The sequence below is a fragment of the Phycodurus eques genome, chromosome 2 (assembly GCF_024500275.1).
Source record: "Phycodurus eques isolate BA_2022a chromosome 2, UOR_Pequ_1.1, whole genome shotgun sequence".
NCBI classification, from domain to species: Eukaryota; Metazoa; Chordata; class Actinopteri; order Syngnathiformes; family Syngnathidae; genus Phycodurus; species Phycodurus eques.
Window position 1 is genome coordinate 38041921 of NC_084526.1, and position 24270 is coordinate 38066190.

The 24270-nt window shown below is 41.5% G+C and overlaps 1 protein-coding gene across 1 annotated transcript in view; it reads right to left on the reverse strand.

Moving 5' to 3' along the window:
• The window catches only part of LOC133399216 (transmembrane channel-like protein 3), an 83663-nt gene extending 63950 nt beyond the window's left edge, over nucleotides 1-19713 (reverse strand). Inside the window, exons 1-5 of the mRNA XM_061670577.1 lie at nucleotides 19592-19713; nucleotides 16653-16799; nucleotides 13657-13732; nucleotides 11244-11325; nucleotides 607-713 (exon numbers count right to left, since the gene is read on the reverse strand). Of these exons, the coding sequence (XP_061526561.1) occupies nucleotides 607-713; nucleotides 11244-11325; nucleotides 13657-13732; nucleotides 16653-16799; nucleotides 19592-19713 (534 nt within the window). The remainder of the gene's footprint in view (nucleotides 1-606; nucleotides 714-11243; nucleotides 11326-13656; nucleotides 13733-16652; nucleotides 16800-19591) is intronic.
• Nucleotides 19714-24270: the final 4557 nt, after the last annotated feature.

The following is a 24270-nucleotide window of genomic DNA, read 5'->3' on the forward strand; positions in this document are numbered from 1 at the left end:
TCTGACAAGTTTTTCAATGTCAATGTTTTGTCTATGTCATTCTCAGGATATTAATTTTCACCTCCGTCTTTTTTGGAGAGGGAAGTCAATCCCCGCATCCTTAAAGGGATTGTTGCTGCTATATACAGTATGGTCAATTGTAGGCGTTTCTTAATGTAAATGACACTCAGCGTGCATGAGCGTGGAAGTTTAGAACAGGTGGGATTGATCAACACATATTAGCGTTGCGCATGTGATAGGCGCCCACACGTTTGATGAATAGAGATTTCTTTGGGGTATGCACACACATACTACATTTCAGTTGGAGGAACAAATTTAGGGCTTGCTGTTGTATTCATCATTTTTGTTAATGTATCTCAGTTTGCAATGGTACCACATGCATCTCACTCCTTTGTTGCGGCCTGGTATAGGTATAGTATGAGATCGAGTAGAAAATATGGTAATAGAGTTGGTAATGTACCTGGACATGTATGTAATGTTAAAATAACATTAAAATACTGAAGAAGTGGCATTCACTCCATAACCATTGATGACCTCAAATATTGCAGCAAATCAAAAAAAGATTTGTGAAATGTATTAATGTATGTATATGCACATAATACTGACCTCTGGTAACACTATGAATGCTCCAGTCATAATGGTGAGGACAATGTTGATCCCAAATAACCACCGAAGGAATATGAAGTAGGAGGCGACGCCCGACCCAAAATGACCTCACCACAGAGGAGACATTTATATCAGAATTTTATGCAACAAACATCAAAATCCATACCGTCAAAAATATAAAGCATATAAAGAGTGAATTTCTTGAACATTATATGTATATATATATATATATATATATATATACACACACACACACACACACACATAGCAGCTTAAATAGGTATTTAACACGCCACCATTTTCCTCACAAAATCACTTTCTAAAGATGCTGTTGACATGACATTTTCACCAGATGTTGGGAAAAACCCAAGTAATCCATACATGCAAAGAACGTAGAAAAGATAAGATCAGAAATTAAGTTGTATGTAATAATATGAAATGACAGGGTCAAAGTATTGAACACATGAAGGGAGGTGCAAGAAGGCATCGAAAGCCAAGACAACACCTAAAATCTATCAATAATCAAAAAGAAATCCAGCCCCTTGTCAGTGCAAATGAATATCAGCTGGTTCAGTCCTAATTGTGTCATGTGTGTGTGTGTGTGTGTTCCGGGTTTTGTCTTCCCCTCCCTGTTTCACACACACCTGCTCCTGTGAGCATCTTCACCACCTGTGCCTCGTTCACCCTAATCACCTATTGTATTTAACCTCGTGTCTCATTCCCTCTCGTTGCCAGTTCGTTGTACCTTGTCGTCACGTTCCAGCATTCCTTGTCACAGACTCACAGTAAGACTTTGACCCTGTTCCGATTATCAACCTTGCCTCTTTGCCTCATGTTCTTGGATACTGTTGCCTTTCTTGGATTGCCTGCCTGTGTACCGACCTATGCCCGTCTATTAAACCTCTCTTTTTGGAAACTGTCCATTTGTTTTGGAGTCGTGCATTTTTGGGTCCTATCCTCTGTTCCGTTCATGACAAATTGATGGCCTACAAAAAGGTCTCATTGCCAAGGTGTGAATCAAGACACATCTCATTATTACCATTGCAAATTACCATTGCAAACTAATTGTTTCAATTGTTTCAAAACATAACGATGGCATTGGTTACAGGTGCATATCTAAGCTTATGAATGTTCCAGTGAGCACGGTTGGGGCCATAATACCTAAGTGGAAAGCCAATCATAACACCAAATGCCTCGATCAGATGCTCCTCGCAAGATTTCTGACAGATCAGTACAAAGAATAATTAGAAGGGTTGCCCATGCTCTTGTCTTAGTTCTGGCAGCATGCAAGTTCTCAAGGGTGGGTAGGGGGGAACTGACAATATTTTCAGCAGTTTTGAACTTGAAGGTCTTGATGGTTGACACAGGGCAGCTGTGGCGAAGGATGCCTCCTGAAGTCCACGATCATCTCTACAGTCTTGAGCGTGTTCAGTTCCAGGTTGTGTCGGCCGCACCACAGCTCGAGCCGCACCACTTCCTGTCAATACACAGACTCATCGCCTTTGATGAGGCCGATGATGTTTGCAAACTTCAGGAGTTTGAAAGCCGGGGTGCAGTCCATGTAGAGACAGAGGAGCAGAAGAGAGAAGAGCAGCACTGGCAGATGGCAGGCAAGACGCTGAGCTGGAGAAGCTTGGAGGAGAGGAGTTCGGGGATGATAGTGTTGAACGCAGAGCTGAAGTCCACGAACAGGATCCTCGCGTAGGTCCCAGCGCCGTCGAGGTGTTCTAGGATGAAGTGCAGTCCCATGTTTACTGCGTCATCCACAGACCTGTTTACTCGGTAGGCAAACTGCAGGGGGTCCAGCAGGGGACCTGGTCCAGCACGAGGCGTTCAAAGGACTTCAAGACTACAGATGTCAGGGCGACAGGCTTGTCGTCATTCAGACCTGAGATTGCAGGTTTCTTGGGGACTGGGATGATGGTTGAGTGTTTGAAACTGGATGGTACCTCGCACAGTTCCAGAGATCTATTGAAGATCTGTGAAGACTGGAGCGAGCTGGTCCGCGCAGACTTTGAGGCAGGATGGGGACACAAGGTCTGGGCCTGCTGTTTTGTTGATCTTCTGTTGTTTGAAGAAGTGTCTCAGATCCTGTTCATGAATTGTCAACACAAGAGGGGGTGTCAGAGGTCTGATGGTGGTTGGTGGTGAAAATGGGTGGGTGTGGGGTGTGAAAGTGTCCTTTTCAAATCTGCAATAGAAGATGTTCAAGTCGTCGGCTAGTCCTTTATTGTTCTCAGTTGGGGGGGGGGGGGGGGTCACGTAATTGGTTAGCGATTGTGATCCTCACCAGATTTATTTTGAGTCGTTGGCTGTAAACAAGCTTTACAAGCTTCAAGCTTTTCTGCATAATTTCTCTTTGTGATGTTAATTTTTTTAGTCAGCTGGTTTCTAGCGCAATTATACAGGGCTCTATCCCCACTTCGATATGCACCCTCTTTAGCCTGGTGAAGTTGCTAAAGTTCGGCAGTGAACCAGACTTGTTGTTATTGAACGTGCAAAATGACTTTGTTGGTACACACACCTCTTCACAGAAAGTGACATGGGATGTAACAGTGTCCGTATATTCATCCAGGCTGCCAGTTTAATTGTGAAGACACTCCAGTCTGTGCAGTCTAAACAGCATAATGCACACCATGTTTGGAGGAGAAATGGCACTGCACATTACCCTAGAACACCATACCAACAGTGAAGTTCGGAAGTGGGAACATGATGGTGTTGGGCCGCTTTTCAGCAAATGGTACTGGTAAACGGCACGGTGGTGGACTGGTTAGAGCGTCTGACTCGCAGTTCTGAGTACCGGGGTTCCATCCCCGGCCCCGCCTGTGTAGAGTTTGCATGTTGTCCCCGTGCCTGCGTGCGTTTTCTCCGGGCACTCGGGTTTCCTCCCACATCCCAAAAACATGCATGGTAGGTTAATTGACAACTCTAAATTGCCGGTATGTGTGAATTTGAGTGCGAATGGTTGTTTGTTTGTAGGTGCCCTGCGATTGGCTGGCAACCAGTTCAGGGTGTACCCCGCCTCTGCCCGATGATAGCTGGGATAGGCTCCAGCACGCCCGCGACCCTTGTGAGGAGAGGCGGCTCAGAAAATGGATGGATGGGTACTGGTAAACTTCAGATTATTGAAGGAAGGATGAATGGGCAAATGTACCAAGACATTCCATCCATCCATCCATTTTCTACCGCTTATCCGGGTCGGGTCGCGGGGGCAGTAGCTTTAGCAGGGACGCCCAGACTTCCCTCTCCCCAGCCACTTCATCCAGCTCTTCCGGAGGGATCCCGAGGCGTTCCCAGGCCAGCCGAAGGACGTAGTCTCTCCAGCGTGTCCTGGGTCGTCCCCGGGGTCTCCTCCCGGTGGGACGTGCCCGGAACACCTCACCAGGGAGGCGTCCGGGAGGCATCCGAATCAGATGCCCCAGCCACCTCATCTGGCTCCTCTCAATGCGGAGGAGCAGCGGCTCTACTCTGAGATCCTCCCGGATGACCGAGCTTCTCACCCTATCTCTAAGGGAGAGCCCGGACACCATGCGGAGGAAACTCATTTCGGCCGCTTGTATCCGGGATCTTGGTGAGGGTAGGAACGAAGATCCTCATTGGTGAGGGTAGGAACGAAGATCGACCGGTAAATTGAGAGCTTCGCCTTTCGGCTTAGCTCCTTCTTTACCACAACGGACCGATACAAAGTCCGCATCACTGCAGACGCTGCACCGATCCGTCTGTCGATCTCCCGTTCCATTCTTCCCTCACTCGTGAACAAGACCCCAAGATACTTGAACTCCTCCACTTGGGGCAGGATCTCATCCCCGACCCGGAGAGGGCATGCCACCCTTTTCCGACTGAGGACCATGGTCTCAGATTTGGAGGTGCTGATTCTCATCCCAGCCGCTTCACACTCGGCTGCGAACTGCTCCAGGGAGAGTTGGAGCTCACGGTTTGATGAAGCCAACAGAACCACATCATCAGCAAAAAGCAGAGATGCAATACTGAGGCCACCAAACCGGACCAGCTCTACGCCTTGGCTGCGCCTAGAAATTCTGTCCATAAAAGTTATGAACAGAATCGGCGACAAAGGGCAGCCTTGGCAGAGTCCAACCCTCACCGGGAATGAGTCCGACTTACTGCCGGATATGCGGACCAAGCTCTGACTCCGGTCGTACAGGGACCGAACAGCCCGTATCAGGGGGTTCGGTACCCCATACTCCTGAAGCACCCTCCACAGGACTCCCCGAGGGACACGGTCGAACGCCTCCTCCAAGTCCACAAAACACATGTAGACTGGTTGGGCGAACTCCCATGCATCCTCGAGGACCCTGCCGAGGGAGTAGAGCTGGTCCACTGTTCCACGTCCAGGACGAAAACCACACTGCTCCTCCTGAATCTGAGATTCGACTTCCCGACGGACCCTCCTCTCCAGCAACCCTGAATAGACCTTACCAGGGAGGCTGAGCAGTGTGATCCCCCTGTAGTTGGAACACACCCTCCGGTCCCCCTTCTTAAAAAGGGGGACCACCACCCCAGTCTGCCAATCCAGAGGCACTGTCCCCGATGTCCACGCAATGTTGCAGAGGCGTGTCAACCAGGACAGCCCCACAACATCCAGAGCCTTTAGGAACTCCGGGCGAATCTCATCCACCCCCGGGGCCCTGCCACCGAGGAGCTTTTTAACTACCTCGGTGACCTCAAACCCAGAGATAGGAGAGCCCGCCTCAGAGAACCCACACTCTGCTTCCTCATGGGAAGGCGTGTCGGTGGAATTGAGGAGGTCTTCGAAGTATTCTCCCCACCGACTCACAACGTCCCGAGTCGAGGTCAGCAGCGCCCCATCCCCACTATACACAGTGTTGGTGGTGCACTGCTTTCCTCTCCTGAGACGTCGGATGGTGGACCAGAATTTCCTCGAAGCCGTCCGGAAGTCTTTCTCCATGGCCTCACCGAACTCCTCCCATACCCGAGTTTTTGCTTCAGCGACCACCAGAGCTGCATTCCGCTTGGCCAGCCGGTACCCATCAGCTGCCTCAGGAGTCCCACAGGCCAAAAAGGCCCAATAGGACTCCTTCTTCAGCTTGACGGCATCCCTCTCCGTTGGTGTCCACCAACGGGTTCGGGGATTGCCGCCACGACAGGCACCGACCACCTTACGGCCACAGCTCCGGTCGGCCGCCTCAGCAATGGAGGCGTGGAACATGGTCCACTCGGACTCGATGTCACCAGCCTCCCCCGGAACATGAGCAAAGTTCTGTCGGAGGTGGGAGTTGAAACTCCTTCTGACAGGGGATTCTGCCAGACGTTCCCAGCAGACCCTCACAATACGTTTGGGCCTACCACGTCGGACCGGCATCTTCCCCCACCATCGGAGCTAACTCACCACAAGGTGGTGATCAGTTGACAGCTCCGCTCCTCTCTTCACCTGAGTGTCCAAGACATGTGGCCGCAAGTCCGATGACACGACCACAAAGTCGATCATCGAACTGCGACCTAGGGTGTCCTGGTGCCAAGTGCACGTGTGGACACCCTTATGCTTGAACATGGTGTTCGTTATGGACAATCCATGACGAGCACAGAAGTCCAATAACAGAACACCGCTCGGGTTCTGATCGGGGGGGCCGTTCCTCCCAATCACGCCCTTCCAGGTCTCACTGTCATTGCCCACGTGAGCATTGACGTCCCCCAACAGAACAATGGAATCCCCAGCGGGAGCGCTCTCCAGCACCCCCTCCAAGGACTCCAAAAAGGGTGGGTACTCTGAACTGTTGTTTGGTGCATAGGCACAAACAACAGTCAGGACCCGTCCCCCCACCCGAAGGCGCAGGGAGGCTACCCTCTCATCCACCGGGGTGAACCCCGACGTACAGGCACCGAGCCGGGGGGCAATAAGTATACCCACACCTGCTCGGGCCCTCTCACCGTGGGCAACTCCAGAGTGGAAGAGAGTCCAACCCCTCTCGAGAGGACTGGTACCAGAGCCCAAGCTTCTGTAGCCGGGGATTGGATCGCCAAGGTCCCCGCCTTCGGCCACCGCCTAGCTCACACTGCACCCGACCCCTATGGCCCCTCCCACAGGTGGTGAGCCCATGGGAAGGGGTACCCACGTTACCCTTTCGGGCTGTGCCCGGCCGGGCCCCATGGGTGCAGGCCTGGCCACCAGGTGCTCGCCTTGGAGCCCCACCACCAGGCCTGGCTCCAGTGGGGGGCCCCGGTGACCCGCGTCCGGGCAAGGGAAAACGAAGTCCATTGTTTGTCGTCATCATTAGGGGTCTTTGAGCCGTGCTTTGTCTGGTCCCTCACCTAGGACCTGTTTGTCATGGGTGACCCTGCCAGGGGCATAAAGCCCCAGACAACTTAGCTCCTAGGATCACTGGGACACACAAACCCCTCCACCACGACAAGGTGACTGCTCAAGGAGGGGTGTACCAAGACATTCTTGACAAAAATCTGCTGCCATTTACGAGGATGATGAAAATGAAATGAGGGTGGACATTTCATCAAGATAATGAAAGGGACGGCTTAGCGGGAGCATGCTGTGACAATGCGAGAGATTGCGTGATTTCCGAAGACGAAAAACATGGCGGCGCCCTTTGCAGTCTTGAAAAAAAAAAAAGAAACAGCTATACAAGATAAAATTTTTCTTTTTTCCTTCGCCAGCTTTGCGAGCAGCGGTAACAAAGAGCCACTTGCTATCCCTGCAGCTATGTCAACACCAGCTCGTCTTGCCATGGAGGATCTGAGCCAACGCGTCGAACTACCACTGAAGAGGAAAAAAACAGATTCTTCCACCTCAACTGAGGATTTGCTTGATTAGACAGAGATACACACGAGTGTCCTCTTTTCAATCGACAAGAAATTGTCAATTGCACTTGATTTGCTTCGCAAGGAGATCACCGAACTCAGAAAGAGCTTGGACTTCACGCAACAACAAGTGAGTGAGCTAAGATTTGATAATACTGTGCTTCAAGCAGATCCAGAAGGCCGATATATAATTATACATGCTACAATATTTAACAAGCTGTATACAATTGTCAACGTTTACGCTCCAAATAAAGACGATCCAGCCTTTTTTCACATGCTCTTTTCACATTTGTTAAACTTGTCAGGCACAAAAATAGTTATCAGCCACAATGCTCCCATTGGTCACGCACTTACTGCGTGACCAATGGTCACGCACTTACTGCGACAAATAACTCCTGAATATGCAAATCGCTTCTGTATCCCCGCACTTATACTCTCGTCCTGTTGACTTTTATAATTCACATAATTAATGCCACCACACTTCAGTTGTACAGTCGGGTTCACAACCCTTGTCCTGCATGCTTCTTCTCCTGTCCTTGTCCTGTTCTATCTTGTCCTGTCCTTCCCTCACAGGGTGTAGGACTACAGCCCCATGCAACACTCATATTTAATGTTTCATTGTTGTAGATAATGTAATGATTTACTTCTCTCATCCTGTTTACAATTCGTGCTTTGTCTTTTGTCTTTGTTTCTCTCCCCCTTCTATAAACTTTGTTCTGGTCGACTGATCAAGTCTGATTCTCAATAAATCTCAATTATAATACCACAGCCGAAGCATAAAAACGCCACTGTGACACAGTAAAACTGTTCCGGCATAAAAGTGATACAGATTTTCTATTCTGCTCGACCTAACAGCCGAACAGGACAAAAAAAAAGGATAATGATCCAAAACATACTGCCAAGGAAACTCGCAATTGGTTTAAAACTAAAAAAAAAAAAGAAAATGAAGTTGCTAGAATGGCCCAGCCAATCACCTGGCTTGAAACCAATTGAAAATCTATGGAAAGAACTGAAACTCAATGTCCATAAAAGAAGCCCATGGAACCTTCAAGATTTGAAGACTGCTTGTGTGGAGGAATGGGCCAAAATCACACCAGAGCAATTCATGCGACTAGTTTTTCCATACAGGAGGCATCTTGAAGCTGTCATTGCAAACAAAGGCTTTTGTACAAAGTATTAAGTATAGTATATATAGTCTGTATATAAATATATAGTATTAAGTGTAGTCCATGATTGAGATGGTGCTTACCCGAGTGGACGCCTTGGTTATGTGCTCTCTAGTATTGTCTATGTTTTTGTGTTTTTCGTTCGTCTTTGGAGACATTACGCGACTCACTTACACAAGGGAAGACTTGCTCAACATCAGGGAGTCGACTTTCTTTCACCAACTTTTCGCAAATCCGCTCAATTTTTTCCCCGAGTTACTCACCGGGGGGAGGCTGCGGTCTATGGCGCATGGAGATGGAGCAGACGCCACAGAGGGAAGCGAGCCAGCATCCACAAGAGAGGATACAGATTGGCGTTTCCGTCGATCCACCTCGCGAATCTACGCTCCCTACCCAACAAAATGGACAAGCTTCATCTTCTGATAAAGACCAGTGATGACTTCAGACGTTCCGCCGTCCTGTGCTTTACGGAGACTTCCCTTTGTGAACGCGTCTCCGAAGGCGCAGTTATGCTTCCCGGCTTCCATCTTCACTGGGCAGACCGCATCATGGAATTATTGGGGAAAACAAAAGGCGGCGGCATATGCTTCTATATCAATGAAAAATGGTGTACTGACATCACGGAGCTCAGCACACACTGCAGCCCGCATTTAGAGTTTTTGAACTGTAAGCAAAGCAAAGCAAAGTAAATTTATTTATATAGCGCATTTCATACACAAGGTAACTCGATGTGCTTCACACGATTAAAAGCATTTAAAAAAAAAAAACAATTTGAAACATTTAAAACAAAGAAAAAAATAAAAATACAATTAAAACAGCGTACAGTGCAAGAAATATCATTTAAAAGTGGAAATGCTCTAAAAAGCATGGGAAAAGAGAAGAGTTTTTAACCTGGATTTAAAAACATGCACACTTTGGGCTGACGTCACTTCTGGTGGCAACTTATTCCATTTGTATGCAGCCTAATAGCTAAATGCGAAAGTTAATGCTGCTTCACCATGTTTGCTTTGGACTCTGTGTGCCACTATTCGACCTGAGTCTGTCGATCTCAGAGCCCTATTGTGTTTATATTTCATTAGCATTTCATTCATGTATTCAGGACCTAAACCGTTTAGTGAGCATTTTACTTGCCTCGTGAGTTCGCTTCTTTTTTACATTCCGCCTCTAGCTAACACGAATGCCGCACTGATAACGTTCACTGAACAAGTAAACGAAATTGGAAAAAAACACCCAGACTCACCCCTCATTGTTCTCTGGGACTTTAACAAAGCTAAACTCAACCACAAACTCCATAAATACAAGCAGTACATTGACTGTCCTACCAGGGAAAATAACGTTTTAGACCACTGCTATACTACGCTAAAAAACGCATACAGTGTGCAGCCCTGGGCTCGTTTGATCACTGCTTAATTCACCTCATACATACATAAAACATTCAGGCAAGAACTTAAATCCGCGCAGCCTACGGTGAAAACAATGAAAACGTGGACCAAAGATAGAACTTCAAAGCTGTCTAGACTGCAAAGACTGGTGTGTCTTTGAAAATTCAGCTCGCAGCCTGGATGAATATACGGACACTGTCACATCCTATATCAGTTTCTGTGAATAGGTGTGTGTACCAGCAAAGTCATTTTGCACATTCAATAACAACAAACCGTGGTTCACTGCCAAACTTAAGCAACTTCGTCAGGCAAAAGAGGATGCATATCGAAGTGGAAACAGGTAGGCGCGACCGAACAATGCAAACTAAAACTAGCAGACATTCCAACAGCTTCTTCCCCCTTGCCATCAACTTCTTAAACAGCTAACCTACAATTCCATTGCAACATGCTGCCAATTTTTTGGTCTTCAGTTTGTTGTCACATTTCTGTTGGGCCAATTATACATTACTCGTGCACTCACTGTAGTTCGTCTCGCCACGCTGCACTATTTGCATATCTGTTGTTGACCAATACTGGCCACTCATGTGCCTGAGTAGCATCTGCACCATTTGCACAATCGACTGAGTAGTATCTACAACATTTGCACAATCGACATTGTCCCAGATTATCGCACTACTAGTCAATTTAAACTGCATACATTTCTTGAAGTCTCGGCACAATTTGCACAATGGTCATTGCACCGGACTATTGCTCTATTAGTCATTCAAACTGCTCTAATTGGTAGAGGGTTCTGCAACTTTTTGCACAATTGTAACAAAACAACTAAACAAAAACCAAAAAAACAAAAATAAATTGGACCGGCATTACCAGATGACTAGCAACCTTTTATTGCTCAGTGACTGTTTTTTTCAATGTCTTTATGTCTCAAAAGTATTCTCTGTCAACTGTTGTCGTACTAGAGCGGCTCCAACTACCTGAGACAAATTCCTCGTGCGTTTTTGACATACTTGGCAAATAAAGATGATTCTGATTCTGATTAAATAAATACCAGTTGGCGTGTTCAATACTTTCATTTCACATAACTTAATTTTTCTAATCTTATTTGCTCTACTTTCTTTTTTATGTATGGATTACTTGGGTTGTTCCCAACATCTGGTGAAATATTCATGTAAATAGCACCAATAGCACCTATATATATATATATATATATATATATATATATACATACATATATATATATATATATATATATATATATATATATATATATATATTAACCAAAAAGTGACAAAAGACTTACTTTCAATTTTCTTAATCCTCACTTCCCAAGGAATAAACACAACCACAATGTTATAAAACACTCGGGACATTTTCTTCAGCATCTGCAGGATGACAAAATAGGGTTAGAGACAACAACTGCTTCCTTATAATAGCTTTTAGTTATATGGCCATCTACATCAGGTGTCAAACTCAAGGCCCGGGGGCCAGATCTGGCCCGCTACATCATTTTATATAGGGATGCACTATATAATGGACTATACGGGAGCTCCTTCATCACAGCTGTCGGACACTGCAGCACTCTGTTAATGACGTTACAGCTGTCGCAAATGCTGGCTGTTGCAGTGGGTAAAAAAAATAAATACAAAGATTGCTGCTCATTATTAAAATGTACTGTTATTGTATATTGCTACAAAAATGCCAACAATCAAAGCTTTGTTGAAAGGTTTACAGTATATGAAAAATTCACTCCCTCTGCGACACATCTAGCCCCGCCATTCTTCAACTTCTTCTCTCAAGACGCAATTCATTATGGTCTAACACAACTCGATGAGTGACCATCGGTTGGTCACTAACTTTTGCTATACTTTGTAGGAAATTTTTAGTGGACTATAGAGTGTTCTGAATTTCATCACTCAGCATTCGGACACCACTACAAAATGGCGTAGGTGACTGATTTCGGACACAGCATTGGTCTTGTCTTGGTCTCTGTGAGTTCCGGTCTCCAGCAAGTCTTGGTCTCAGATAGTGTGGTCTTGAGCACAACAGTAGTACTATTAGTAGTACCGTGCTCTTGCTCCTTTTGATACTACACCCACTGGAACCACATGAGAAGATGGTAAAAATGACCAGCGTGAACAATTGCTGATTTTTATTTCAATTTTCAACAGCTGTGTTAAAACACAACTGTGAAGCGTTATTCAAGCTGACTTGGCTGGACTGTAATCTACAGTACATATGACTGCATAAATTGGAAATTATGATTGACGGTGACATCACAGGCAATGCTGAGTTTTCAGTCAACCAGAAGCCAACCTGCAAATTAATTATTCCTCACCAGACTGGATGGTAAAGACAATTTATTCTAATGGTGCCTGAGCAGCCTTAAGACTGTAATTAAACAGCGCTATAAGAACAGGCACTAAATTTACTCTGACTGCATTGCACAACATAGCTTCCTTATGCCCAAATTTATCTGAATAAAACAGAAACAGTTAAAGTAGATCAAGAAATTCTGAAACGGGCAGAGGTAATCTTCCTTTTTTAATTATTATGGCTGTGCTCATCAGATTATATTGCAGCAGAGTGGTAATTATTGAAAAAGCCTCTCTCAGCAAATATTCGGCTGGTGTGCAAGGCATATTTACTTAAGTTGCTCTTCCCAGACACATTTAGATTAAACAGAGATGAATGGTGACAGCATTAGAAATGAAATATAAAGGTAACATAAATAATGTACATAACTGGTGTCAACTCTAGGGTCAGGATCAGTCACAAAATCCTTTATTTTTCTTAAAGGAAATATCATCGAGCGGTTGGTTCATTGAGTACAGAAGTACAGACAGGGGAAAAGAAATATCCAGGGTCTGTGTAATGAAGAAACATTTGACAATTGACACTGTTATCCCCCAATTTTTATTTATTTATTTATTTTTTATTTATTTTTAAAACACTCTCCAAAACATTGTTGTCATGTAAACGTCATCTTTTTTCATCTGTTTCTGAAGCAATTACAGTTTTGAAGCAAGATCGTGGCGGCTTGGACTTTGGAGTAATGGTCTTACAGTATTTATAAAGCAAGGGTAGTTAATGATTCAACTATCATGGTGAGAACCAAGCTGCCTTTTTAAAAATATATAATTTCACCCTTCAAAGGAGGGTGTATGTTCTATGGTAGACCCTTTCAACCTGGCTATAAATCCAACCAAGGCACATACAGCCCTGATCAAAATCACAAACGACCTCCTCATCTCTGCCAACTCGGAACGTAATTATCTTCATTGTTCTTGATAGCTCTGCTGCTTTCAAAACCATCATCCAGCATCCATCCTCAACCGCTTATCTGAACACCTCGGTCTCACCAGTTCAGCTCTTTTTCTGGATCCTCTTATACTTTTCCAACAGAAAACAGTTTGTTGACATCGCTACCCCAGATTTACACAACCTCCAATTAACCAAGGCGTGTCACAAGTTGACAGCATCTGTGTCCCTTCCCGAGTTCGGTATCTCAGTAGTATTCCAACAATCAGTCCCTTCTACCATATACAGTATTTGGTCCAACTTTCAGGGATGTTTTGTTTTGTGTAACACATGATTGTCTTTTTGTTGTTTTGTTTTTTTAATCCTAAATTACAGTCTTTCATTATACAAAATCCAAAATGATTTAATACACTACATTAAATCATACTAGTGTGATTTTAATGTTGTATACATACATCTGCTCCTGCTGTTTGATAGCCTCTGGTTCTTGTCAGGCGTCCCTCATACTTCAGTACTATCTCTCTGGCATGCCTGGGAAATACAACACAATGGTCATTAAACATGTTTAAACCTAAAATGCTGTATTTAAAAAACAATAGAAGGAATTATTTATAAGGTCCTGTACGTGTAACTGCTCTATGTTCTTACAAATGTATTTATATAAAACATGATACAATATGATTGAACAATGATATGATAGTTCTGTGGTTATGGTTTTCAAGGTGGCATCCCTTCCATCATGAACTTTTTTCTCAGAGTGTAAATTAAAGTTCCTTGTGTAGGATGATTAAGTGATGAAATGTATTTATACTGCAAATGTTATATTTTGCCATCACAACACCTAGATATTTGGCAGTAATTGTACATAGTAAATATGATGTATCATATATATTTTTTCCAAGTTCCCTGAGAGAAAGGTAGGTTTCAAAAAGCAACAGTGCATTACTTTTTTGGTATGTCCTACGCATAGATAGAATACAAATAAAATACATTAGACATAATTCTCAAATCAATACACTGACACTGTAAATTGCACTTTTTCACATTGGCAGAGACGTGCACAGATAGTTAGATATTTTATTTATAGAAAGCAGGTGCTCAGTTTGCGATATCTATGTCATATTTCCTAGTTAAATCTTATTTAAGACAGGGGTGTCAAAACGTTTTTGAAAGTCGAAGGATGTAAGGGCCACTTTTAAATTCTTCAACTTTATTCAAACATGCTAAAATCAATCAATTATATGTTTTTATATATTATAGTTATTGAGAAAAACTGCCACATCATAGCTTTCTGTTAACGGTGATAAGACAAATAGTTAAGGATTTTTGGCCAGGGGCCCTGTATCCCACGAGGGCAACAGCCAAATCGCAGCTCCACATTCAGAACAAAAGCAAGAGCAATCTGTAGTAAGCTTTTTAACGCAGTTACTTGAGGATCATTAATGCGATATGTTCACAAATCACACCTTAACATGGAGTAGAGTGTGGAGGAAACCATTTATATTTTAAATGATCTTCATTAACCCTGTCTTATGAAAGTATAATTATCATTTATTTGCATCTTTACAGAGCTAGAAAAGATCTACAGCATATAAAAACTATTTCTTAGTAGTAGTGACAGTCCCCAATAACCACACCTATGAGTTATGATATCTTGAATTGAAGTGAATTAAGCATATCTTCAACTGAAATTATAAATAGTCTGAATCAAATTGTAGATATCTCAAGTCGGAGTTACAGATATCTACAATTCAGGTGCAGATATCAATAATTAACATAGCACATATTACTGTATCTGCAACTGAACTGTAGATATTTGTAATGAAAAACCCCATACACATGAATGGCAAAAGTGACATCATTTCTTGTAGGCAAAATGACATTGCCAATATCTGAAATGAAACTTGTGGCTAGGAAGAATATATTTGCGGATATCTGTTCTTTTTGACTGGGCAAAACTGAATTACACATAGAGTATCTGCAATTCATATGCAGTCATAGTTGTTAAATGTAAAAACTTTTTGCCATAGGCTTGTGTGCGTCGCAGATCAGAATTCTCACAAGAATTCAAATAAATGCCCTCCATGTCAGACATCAGAATTATCTGTACAGGGGCCTGATGAAAGGTGTGTATAAAGAAAGAAAAATAAACGGTCTGTTATACCAACTACCCATCATTCTGGCAACTGGCATTTTTTTCACTTGCGTTGTTCAGTAATTAGCATACCTGTTGTTATGTTGTTATGTTACATTCAAAATTAATTTGTACGTTTTCATCAATTATATCATTTTAAATCACTGGCCATGTACTGTATAAAATTGTAACTGATTAATTTCCATTTGTACTTCAATTAAATAGGCTTGGCTCTGAGACAGATATTGACCACTGCAGATATTAATCACTGCTAAATAAAAACACACACATATATATATATATATATATATATATATATTATATACTATGGGACATATGATGAGGGCTGTACGGCAATGTTAAGAGCACTTCTTAAAGGCAATGTGCTTAAAAAACACTGACGAAAATGGGGCTTAAATCTGGGACTTGTGGAATAATATATGAGCTATTATTGCAGTGGAAGTGATCCCACACATTAAGCTTGAGATTAAAGGGTTGTAAAAATGCAGAATTGCTTCCCATACTTGATGGGGGTAATAAACTTCTGCAGTCATAACAAACTGCCCATATAAAACCTCCTCTCAATGGCACATACTCAGCACATCTGAGAAGTTCTCTATCTTATCAAATGCCCTCTCTTAATGATGTGTGCTATTCAGTTTGCCGCTTACGTTTAGTCAAATGTAACAGTTTTTACTTGCGTCTTAAGACTTATCACTTAATTACTACATACATTTTAAGGGCACTTATTTTACATTTATAAATTTTCAAAGAGGGCAGACAGCCACAAATAGTTGGTTGTGCTAAATCGCACACAAACTGTATTGTTCTTTCGGTTAAATTGTGGACTTTTCAATGTAAATTTAATAGCAATAATTATAATTTGAGACAAAATGAAAATAGTATTTCCATTGTCAACAAAGTAAATACAAATGGCCAGGCCATTTTATGCATTTTGAGGTAGTGGTGCTATAAAAATTACTGATATATTTTTATTTAGACTGTTTTTTTTAAATTTTCATCTTCAAAAACAAAAAAAGCATGATCAACATTGTAATAGAAAGTTAATAGTGAATTATTTTATGTATTACTGCTAATCCTTTTGTATGAATAACTATATATATATATAAATATATATATATATATATATATACACACACACACACACACACACACAGTACATCTATAAATTAACATAATATTGCATAATTAACCAATAATAATAATAATAACAACAAGCTGTACTTAAAAATACTGATGTTAACTGTAAAAAAGAGAGGTAGGCTTAATCCCAAACATTTATTAAAGAAGATATACTTCAAGACTTTGAGCTTGCGTCTCATTGGCCAGGGTCTTGTCCGAATGTTGGCAATTATCTCCTTCTGATACTGAATGTTCTGAAACATCTCCTCTGGATCATCACTGTCCACCCTTTCATCTGCTTTGTCTTCTTCATCAGAGGAACTGCAGAATAAAATGAAGTGGAGTTATACCCAATAGTTTCCTCCTTTATAATTTGTTAACAATCCACCAAAAATATCACATTAATACGGAGCCCTCCTGGTGCCAAGGTATGAGAAAAATTAAATTCATTGATAATCTGTTCCCTCAGTTTAGTAATCCGTTCCCTCAGTTTAGTAAACTGTACCCTCAGTTTAGTAATCCGTACCCTAATTTTAGCAAATGTCTGAGGCTCCGTATACCTACGTATATCTGTCAAGTGAAGTAAATTCTATTTGTATGTTATATTCTTACTCATGTGAATTCTGTGTATAAATTGTCATGTCGTGATATATCCTACATCCCATTTTTTCAACTGAAAGGCAATATTGCTGTAGTTCGAGGGGGTTGATCATTATATAGGAGTACTAGCAGGACTGGCTACAATTAGCCTGCGTGTTTCCTAAACACAGTACTAAATTGAGGGTACGGATTACTAAACTGAGGGTACAGTTTACTAAACTGAGGGTACAGATTACTAAACTGAGGGTACAGTTTACTAAACTGAGGGAACGGATTACTAAATTGAGGGAACAGATTATCAATGAATTTTATTTTTCTCATACCTTGGCACCAGGGGGGCTCCGTACATTAAGGCCTTTAGAGAGAGTATAAGTAAAGTTAGAAGAGCTTGACCAATCAAAACCTTGTTGAAACAATTTGGATATGGTCCTCAGTTATGGTTGGGACCCAACATGAGCATATACTTTACGGGTCATTTTGATACAATTTGACCAATGATGGTTAAAAAAAAAAAAAAAAAAAAGGCACATTTTTTAAATTGGTTGTATATGGGGTAAATGTCTGCCATGCTGAAACAGCCACACTGGAAGTCATATTTTAAAAGTTATTGACGATTTTAAATTTTTGCCATTCGTAGTAAATGCGAGCCTTATTGATAGAGCAAATGGTGGTGGCCCACTGAAATACACTTCTTGCATAACAGTAAAGACAAAAGAGCATTATGGTAGAGACAAACAGCTTAATAAAAATTGTGCTTAAATGATCCTAACGACTCATTAAATCCATTTTACTCTTGTCTCATACAATCAGAACAGCAGTAAAGACATGCAATAGATCCGACACATTCACAAATTGAAACATATTCATTCATAGCTCAGAAATAACACCTTTTATTTTGTTGTGTGCCATTGTGTGAGGCGGCACGGTGGCCGACTGGTTAGAGCGTCAGCCTCACAGTTCAATCCCCGGCCCCGCCTGTGTGGAGTTTGCATGTTCTCCCCGTGCCTGTGTGGGTTTTCTCCGGGCACTCCGGTTTCCTCCCACATCCCAAAAACATGCATGCATTGGAGACTCTAAATTGCCCGTAGGTGTGAATGTGAGTGCGAATGGTTGTTTGTTTGTAGGTGCCCTGCGATTGGCTGGCAACCAGTTCAGGGTGTACCCCGCCTCGTGCCCGATGACAGCTGGGATAGGCTCCAGCACGCCCGTGACCCTGGTGAGGAGAAGCGGCTCAGAAAATGGATGGATGGATACTGTTGTGTGAATAGAAAATGGCTGCCTCATCCTGACACTTTAACTCCAAGATCCCTCATGTGTATTGCAACAACATAATGATACTATCTCCAGCTGCATTAATGGTAAAGACAGCTTGAGTGACAAAGAAGGACCATTTGTAAAAGAAACAAAAAGGCACTCTGAAGACGCTAACATGCATTTGTGTTTTGGACTGCATGCTGTAAATTCCAACAACAACTTTGAAGCCTCTTTATAATGTGTATTACCACCACCTATCGGGCTGTGCTGTAGCTTATTGTAGCCTGTCTATGAGTTGACATGAGACAACCAGCAATGTTGTTGACATGAGACAACCAACAAGCAAGCATTCACTGCTAATACAGGATGCACTTTCACTCCCCCTCCAGCGATTACATTTTTTTCAACCTTTTCCCAGAACAAAAACAATGACAGCAGGTTATTTTGGAGCCTAATTACAAATTGTTACATGATGCCTACAAGTAGTGTAAGCAACTGCAGGCTTGGGGGAATTGGCAATGGAAGCTCCAAGCAAAACAGAAGTGACGGATAAATCTAATGGTTTAACACTATATATATATATATATATATATATATATATATATATATATATATATATATATATTATGTGTGTGTATGTATTATGTGTGTGTGTGTTTGTATATATATATATATATATATATAATTTTTACTTGTGGGCGGTAGCTTGAGCTATTTGTTTGAGAGATTTTTATTTTTATTTTCATTTCACATATTTTCACATTTCACAGACGAATGAGAGAGTATGTTATAAATCCCTTTTGATTATCCTGATTCAAAAAAGACCATTTAAAAGCCATTAACTGGTTCAGTCTGAACATGTTTAAGAAAAACAAAATAGGGTATATACCTGCACACTTTAATAGTGTGTGCTTTTTTTGCGTTTATCTCATTTATGAATATAACTCTTTATATATTAAACTGAATGACACTTTTTTCATCATTATTCAGTAGAGTAATATTTTCATTTTATGTGCTCTATACTTTAGTTATTGCTTATTATAATTCAGTTATTATTTGGAGAGATCGCACACTAAACGAGTCTATTACAGTGGTCACAAATGAGAACAGAAATCCATAGAGTATAGAGCATGCCAGAATAGTTTACAGTATATGATTACATTTAGCTCAGAGGAAACAACTTGTATTTTTAGTGGCTAGATTTGTTATATGTGGAATTGTGTACTCATCGGTGGGAGGACAATTTGGTGTTCGCTCACCTGTGATCATGATCCTGGTAGGCTGAATAAATCCTCCTGGAATTCTTCCTGACACTCTTGTGTCTCTTGGCTACAGACAGGGATCTGCTACTTCCAACCAAAGATTCTGAAACTGTACTCATGTTGTCTCTTCTCAGAGTGTGTGTGTGTGTGTGTGTGTGTGTGTGTGTGTGAGGCTGTGGTCAAGCTACTGATCTGGACCTTCCACTAAAGCTAACCCGCCCCAGCAGAAAAACCTAAATGCATTTAAACATCTGGCCAATCTGTGACATTCTGACCACTTAAAGGGCCAGTTCCAACTCTGCTTTGGGTTGTGCGAGTATTAGTTAAGCTCAAAGCTTTTGGCTGTTGTGTTTGTTGTTAGTGTTGTTGTTGTTTTTCCCTGAGTCAGATTATATTGTATTTTCAGTAACAGTCATGGTAGAGTATGCATGCAAGAGGAATTTGGCTTCAAAATGAATAATCTGGGTGTGTTAATCAATTTTTTCAAAATCAAATTGAGTTATTTACAGTCCATGCATTTTTTGGGGGGGAATCTGGTTTCAATTGGTTCACTCATTGCAATATTTTGTGTTTTCTTTGGTCCATGATAAACATGATAGAATAAAAGAGCCATCTTCCTGTACATGCTTAAAGAGATAGTTTGCAGTTTAGCAAGATTTTAATGTAGCCTTGCTTCACTTATCACTCTCAGCCCTTGAGTCTCTGGCTAAATCTGCACCCTTCCCTGATTGTTCATGAGCATGACTCTGAGGGGAATGACCATTCATAAAGGCATGTGATTCTGAAAGTGCATAATTGTGATAAATAGTCACAGAGAACCCTGTCCAGCTTCAACAAAATAGTAGCACTAGCAACACTAAGCTAGCATTAGCACTGTAAACCAGCCGACGTTAGCCACGGCTGCTATGATGTTAGCATGACTTAGTCATACAAGAGTGTTACCATAACACTAAATGTTATCGGTGTAAAGTTCTATTTTTTGGAATATACAATCAATTAAAAATAAAAAAACTAACCAGTCGAGCAGAAATATTGCTAATTCAACATTCCATTCCACAATTCTGGCTCCTCAGCTGCCCGAGGTCCCTTGTCCCTGCATTTGTTAGTTTATGCCCAGTTGTCAGCAAACAAGAGATAGGCATTTGTTTTATTTCCACTCGGTGTTTATTCAACCATTGTTTCAAAAGAGCTCCTGAAGCCCAAGGTAAAAGTTCAGCGCAAAGCTGTGTCAGTGACCTGCTACAACTGTGCCCATGATTGTAAGGCAAATGATTGACACCTTGTCAGTCACGCCTGCTGTCTGATTGGTTGTTCTTCCTCAGGCGCAGTATTTTCTTAAAAATCTAATTGGAGTTACAAGATGGGGCAAAGAAGGGATATATATATATATATATATATATATATATTTATATATATATATAATTTACAAAATAAGGAGACAAATCCAGAGAGAAGGACGCTGCAGACTTTTTTTTCAATTAACATAAATGTATAAAATACCAGTTTTAAAATATGCAAATGTGTATCTCTGAAAAAAAAAATAATGCAAACTTAATTTTTCTATTCACGCTTGAAGACAAATTTGACTGAAAATTAATTGTTAGACCATGACAATTAAAAACAAACAAAAAAACAATACATACTAGTCTCCAACTGTGCCTCACTTTACCCTAATGAAAGTCCAGCTATGTGTTTTAGGGGCTGTCGACAATTTATAAAAAGTCTACATACAGTATGTTTTCTTTTAATCACACTTCATTTGGCCAAGTTGAAATGGCCATAAACAACAATTTAGACCACTATTACTTCATGTAACATTGTTTTATTGTGTTATAGTTTCTGTACAGTGTGCAGTGGTGTACTGCATCTTATCGAGAGCAATTTGTATTTTACCTGAATAGCCATATGAGAAGGAAAAAAGTAGACACTTCTTGCACTGCAGTAGAATTAGTAATGTATTGTTAAATAATTTAGACAGTATCAATAGAAACTGAATGTTATATTTATTTGTATCTTATTTTTATACAACTCCTAATTAGTTTTTTTTAGATGCACCTGATGAAGTGTCCAACTGCTTATTTCTGTATTCTTGGTAATTTAGTTTCCCAAATGGTGTAATGTGTTTTGTGATACTTTGTTCCAGTAATGTTTTAATAATGAGAGGCAGAAGGATTATGGAGCTAAAATGAGACAGTGGAGGCTGGACAGATGTCCTTTATTTAATTGTCAACTCGATGACTGGACTCAGTGGAGCGCTTCTGACGTTGAGCACAATGATGATGTAAAATTTCAGATAAAAAGCTGCCAATGTGAGTAGAGTGATTCATCAGAGAATTCTACTCACATGGCTTATATGGAAAAGCTTTAAAACGAACAATTAAATCTTTGGAGAAACCAGAAGTCACTCCTTCTGGAAGTAATTTGCAAGATAAGTCTGTCTTAAAGCCAAAACTTGACCAGTGTGCCTTTACCCTCTGATATGGATATAGTATTTTGTGTGAAATGCAATTTTATGCATGTCAAATGTCATTTTGTATGCCTTATATATACATTCTGATACTCTTACAACAAAAACATATTTTGAAACAATAAATTGTAAAAGGCTGCTGTTTTTACAGTAGAAGGCTGATAGTTGTGTATTTGTTCAGCATCGGTTGTCACAAATCCCTGTGAGAGAGCAATCCAATTGAAAATAAATTTGAGGTCCACTTTATATTGTGTTTCAGGCTTTTAGTGCTCTAAACTTAGAATAACCCGTAAATAGGAAAAAGGGGCATATTGGTCATTTGACCTAAAACATACACATTAATTCCTGTATAATTTTATTTTGCATCACTTCAGTGAATCAATAAGTCTACATGGCAGTCAGTGGAGAGACAATATATGGCAGACAGTAGTGGCTGATTGATGTCCTGAGGGAAGACATGAGGGCAGCTGGTGTCAGAGAGGAGGATGCAGGAGATAGGCTTACATGGAAAAGGATGACACGCTGTAGCGATCCCTAACAGGACAAACCAAAAGGAAAAGAAGAAGAAGACAAACTACATAAATAATTAAGAAATCATTTCAAAACTAAATCAAATAAGAAAGTATCAAGGCTCCTTTTAAAAGTATCAACAGATTATGTGGTCCTGATGCCCTCTGGCAAGCTATTTTACACCATTGTCGCATGATGCATTGTGAACATTAACACTGCATTTAAATGTATGGAAATACAAGACAGCATTGAAACAAAATATTTAATTTAAATGTACTGCACGTAAAAGTTAGTAAAAAATTTACCTAAATGTTTAAAAACAAAAGAGTTCTTACAGATTAAATGTATTGTACTTAAAAGTTAAATAGGACTGAATTCTCCTTGAAAGAAATACGAGTAGTACAGTACATGAAAAGTCAAACATTTACTGGATTGAAAAAAGTTGAAACCATGGTAATATTATGGACAATTTGAAGATTAACAGTGCGATTTAATAAAGGAAAATGAAAATGATATTACGTGTCCTGCGGTTTGACTTTGGGTGTACCATAGGACTGAATGATGAACTTTGCTTAGGTTTATCACATTTTCATAAATGGTGCCGTGTTTGGTTGTGTATATTGTGTTGAAATATACTGTCAACAGTTGATGTGTTAACTAAACAAATCTACTTAACAGGCTTTGATCTTAACCCATGGGTCATCAACATACAGTACCTGAATCAGTGACTGGGCTTAGTTCCTCTGAAGGAGTCCAATGCTTTTCTTTCCACTTCCCATGTCCAGTATATAGCATCTCAACCATTCAAAATGTATTTATACAGTGCTTTCCATACAAAAAATGAAATTTAAAGTGGTTTAAATGGATTAAAATCAACTACTCCTGCCATTTGTCCACAAGGACACAGAAACATGCACGCATACAGGTTAAAAATAATAATGTAATGACCTAACAACAGTTCTGAGGACCGGGGTTCAATCCCCGGCCCCGCCTGTGTCGAGTTTGCGGTTTGTCAAGTGAATGCAATATGCCTTGAATACCAAAATGCTTGCAAAGTGGATTGATATTCAAGTACCTGACCACTTAGTAGTTGCTACACACCGACTTATCTCAGGAAAACTGTCTGAGTGTTTGGCTGCGTCTTGTGCAAAGCTTAAACTTTGCCTCACCTGCCAAATCTATTGGGAAAAATTCCTCAGCATTTCAGAACCAGAATTGTGCTGTGTTTTGGCCCATTTCGTGGAGGATGACTTTTTAAACACAAGCTTCCACACACTGTGTTGTGGGGGGGGTGGTCCGGTACCCTTGCCCCTCCCTTTAGGACTGGTCGGGGCGCTTCGGTTGGGCTGGGGGCTACCTCCCTTGGGAATGGGTGGTGTCTCCCTAGCTGGATCCCCTGTGGGATGGGCTCGCTGGCTTGGCCCCCCCTTTGCGGATGGTGGGCCTACCCTTCCGCAACGTGCCGGCTCAGCAACTCCGTACACCAGTTAATTAACATGCATGCGATATGGTGTTCATTCACTAATAAGTTCCATAGACACGCGATAGGCTTTAATTGCTTGTGCTCGGACCACAAATAATAACACAGATTATATTAGGATAGTGGCACTGCCTCACAGTTCTGAGGACCTGGGTTCAAATCCGGCCTAGCCTTTCAAATCCGGCCTTGCCTGTGTGGAGTTAGCATGTTCTCCCTGTG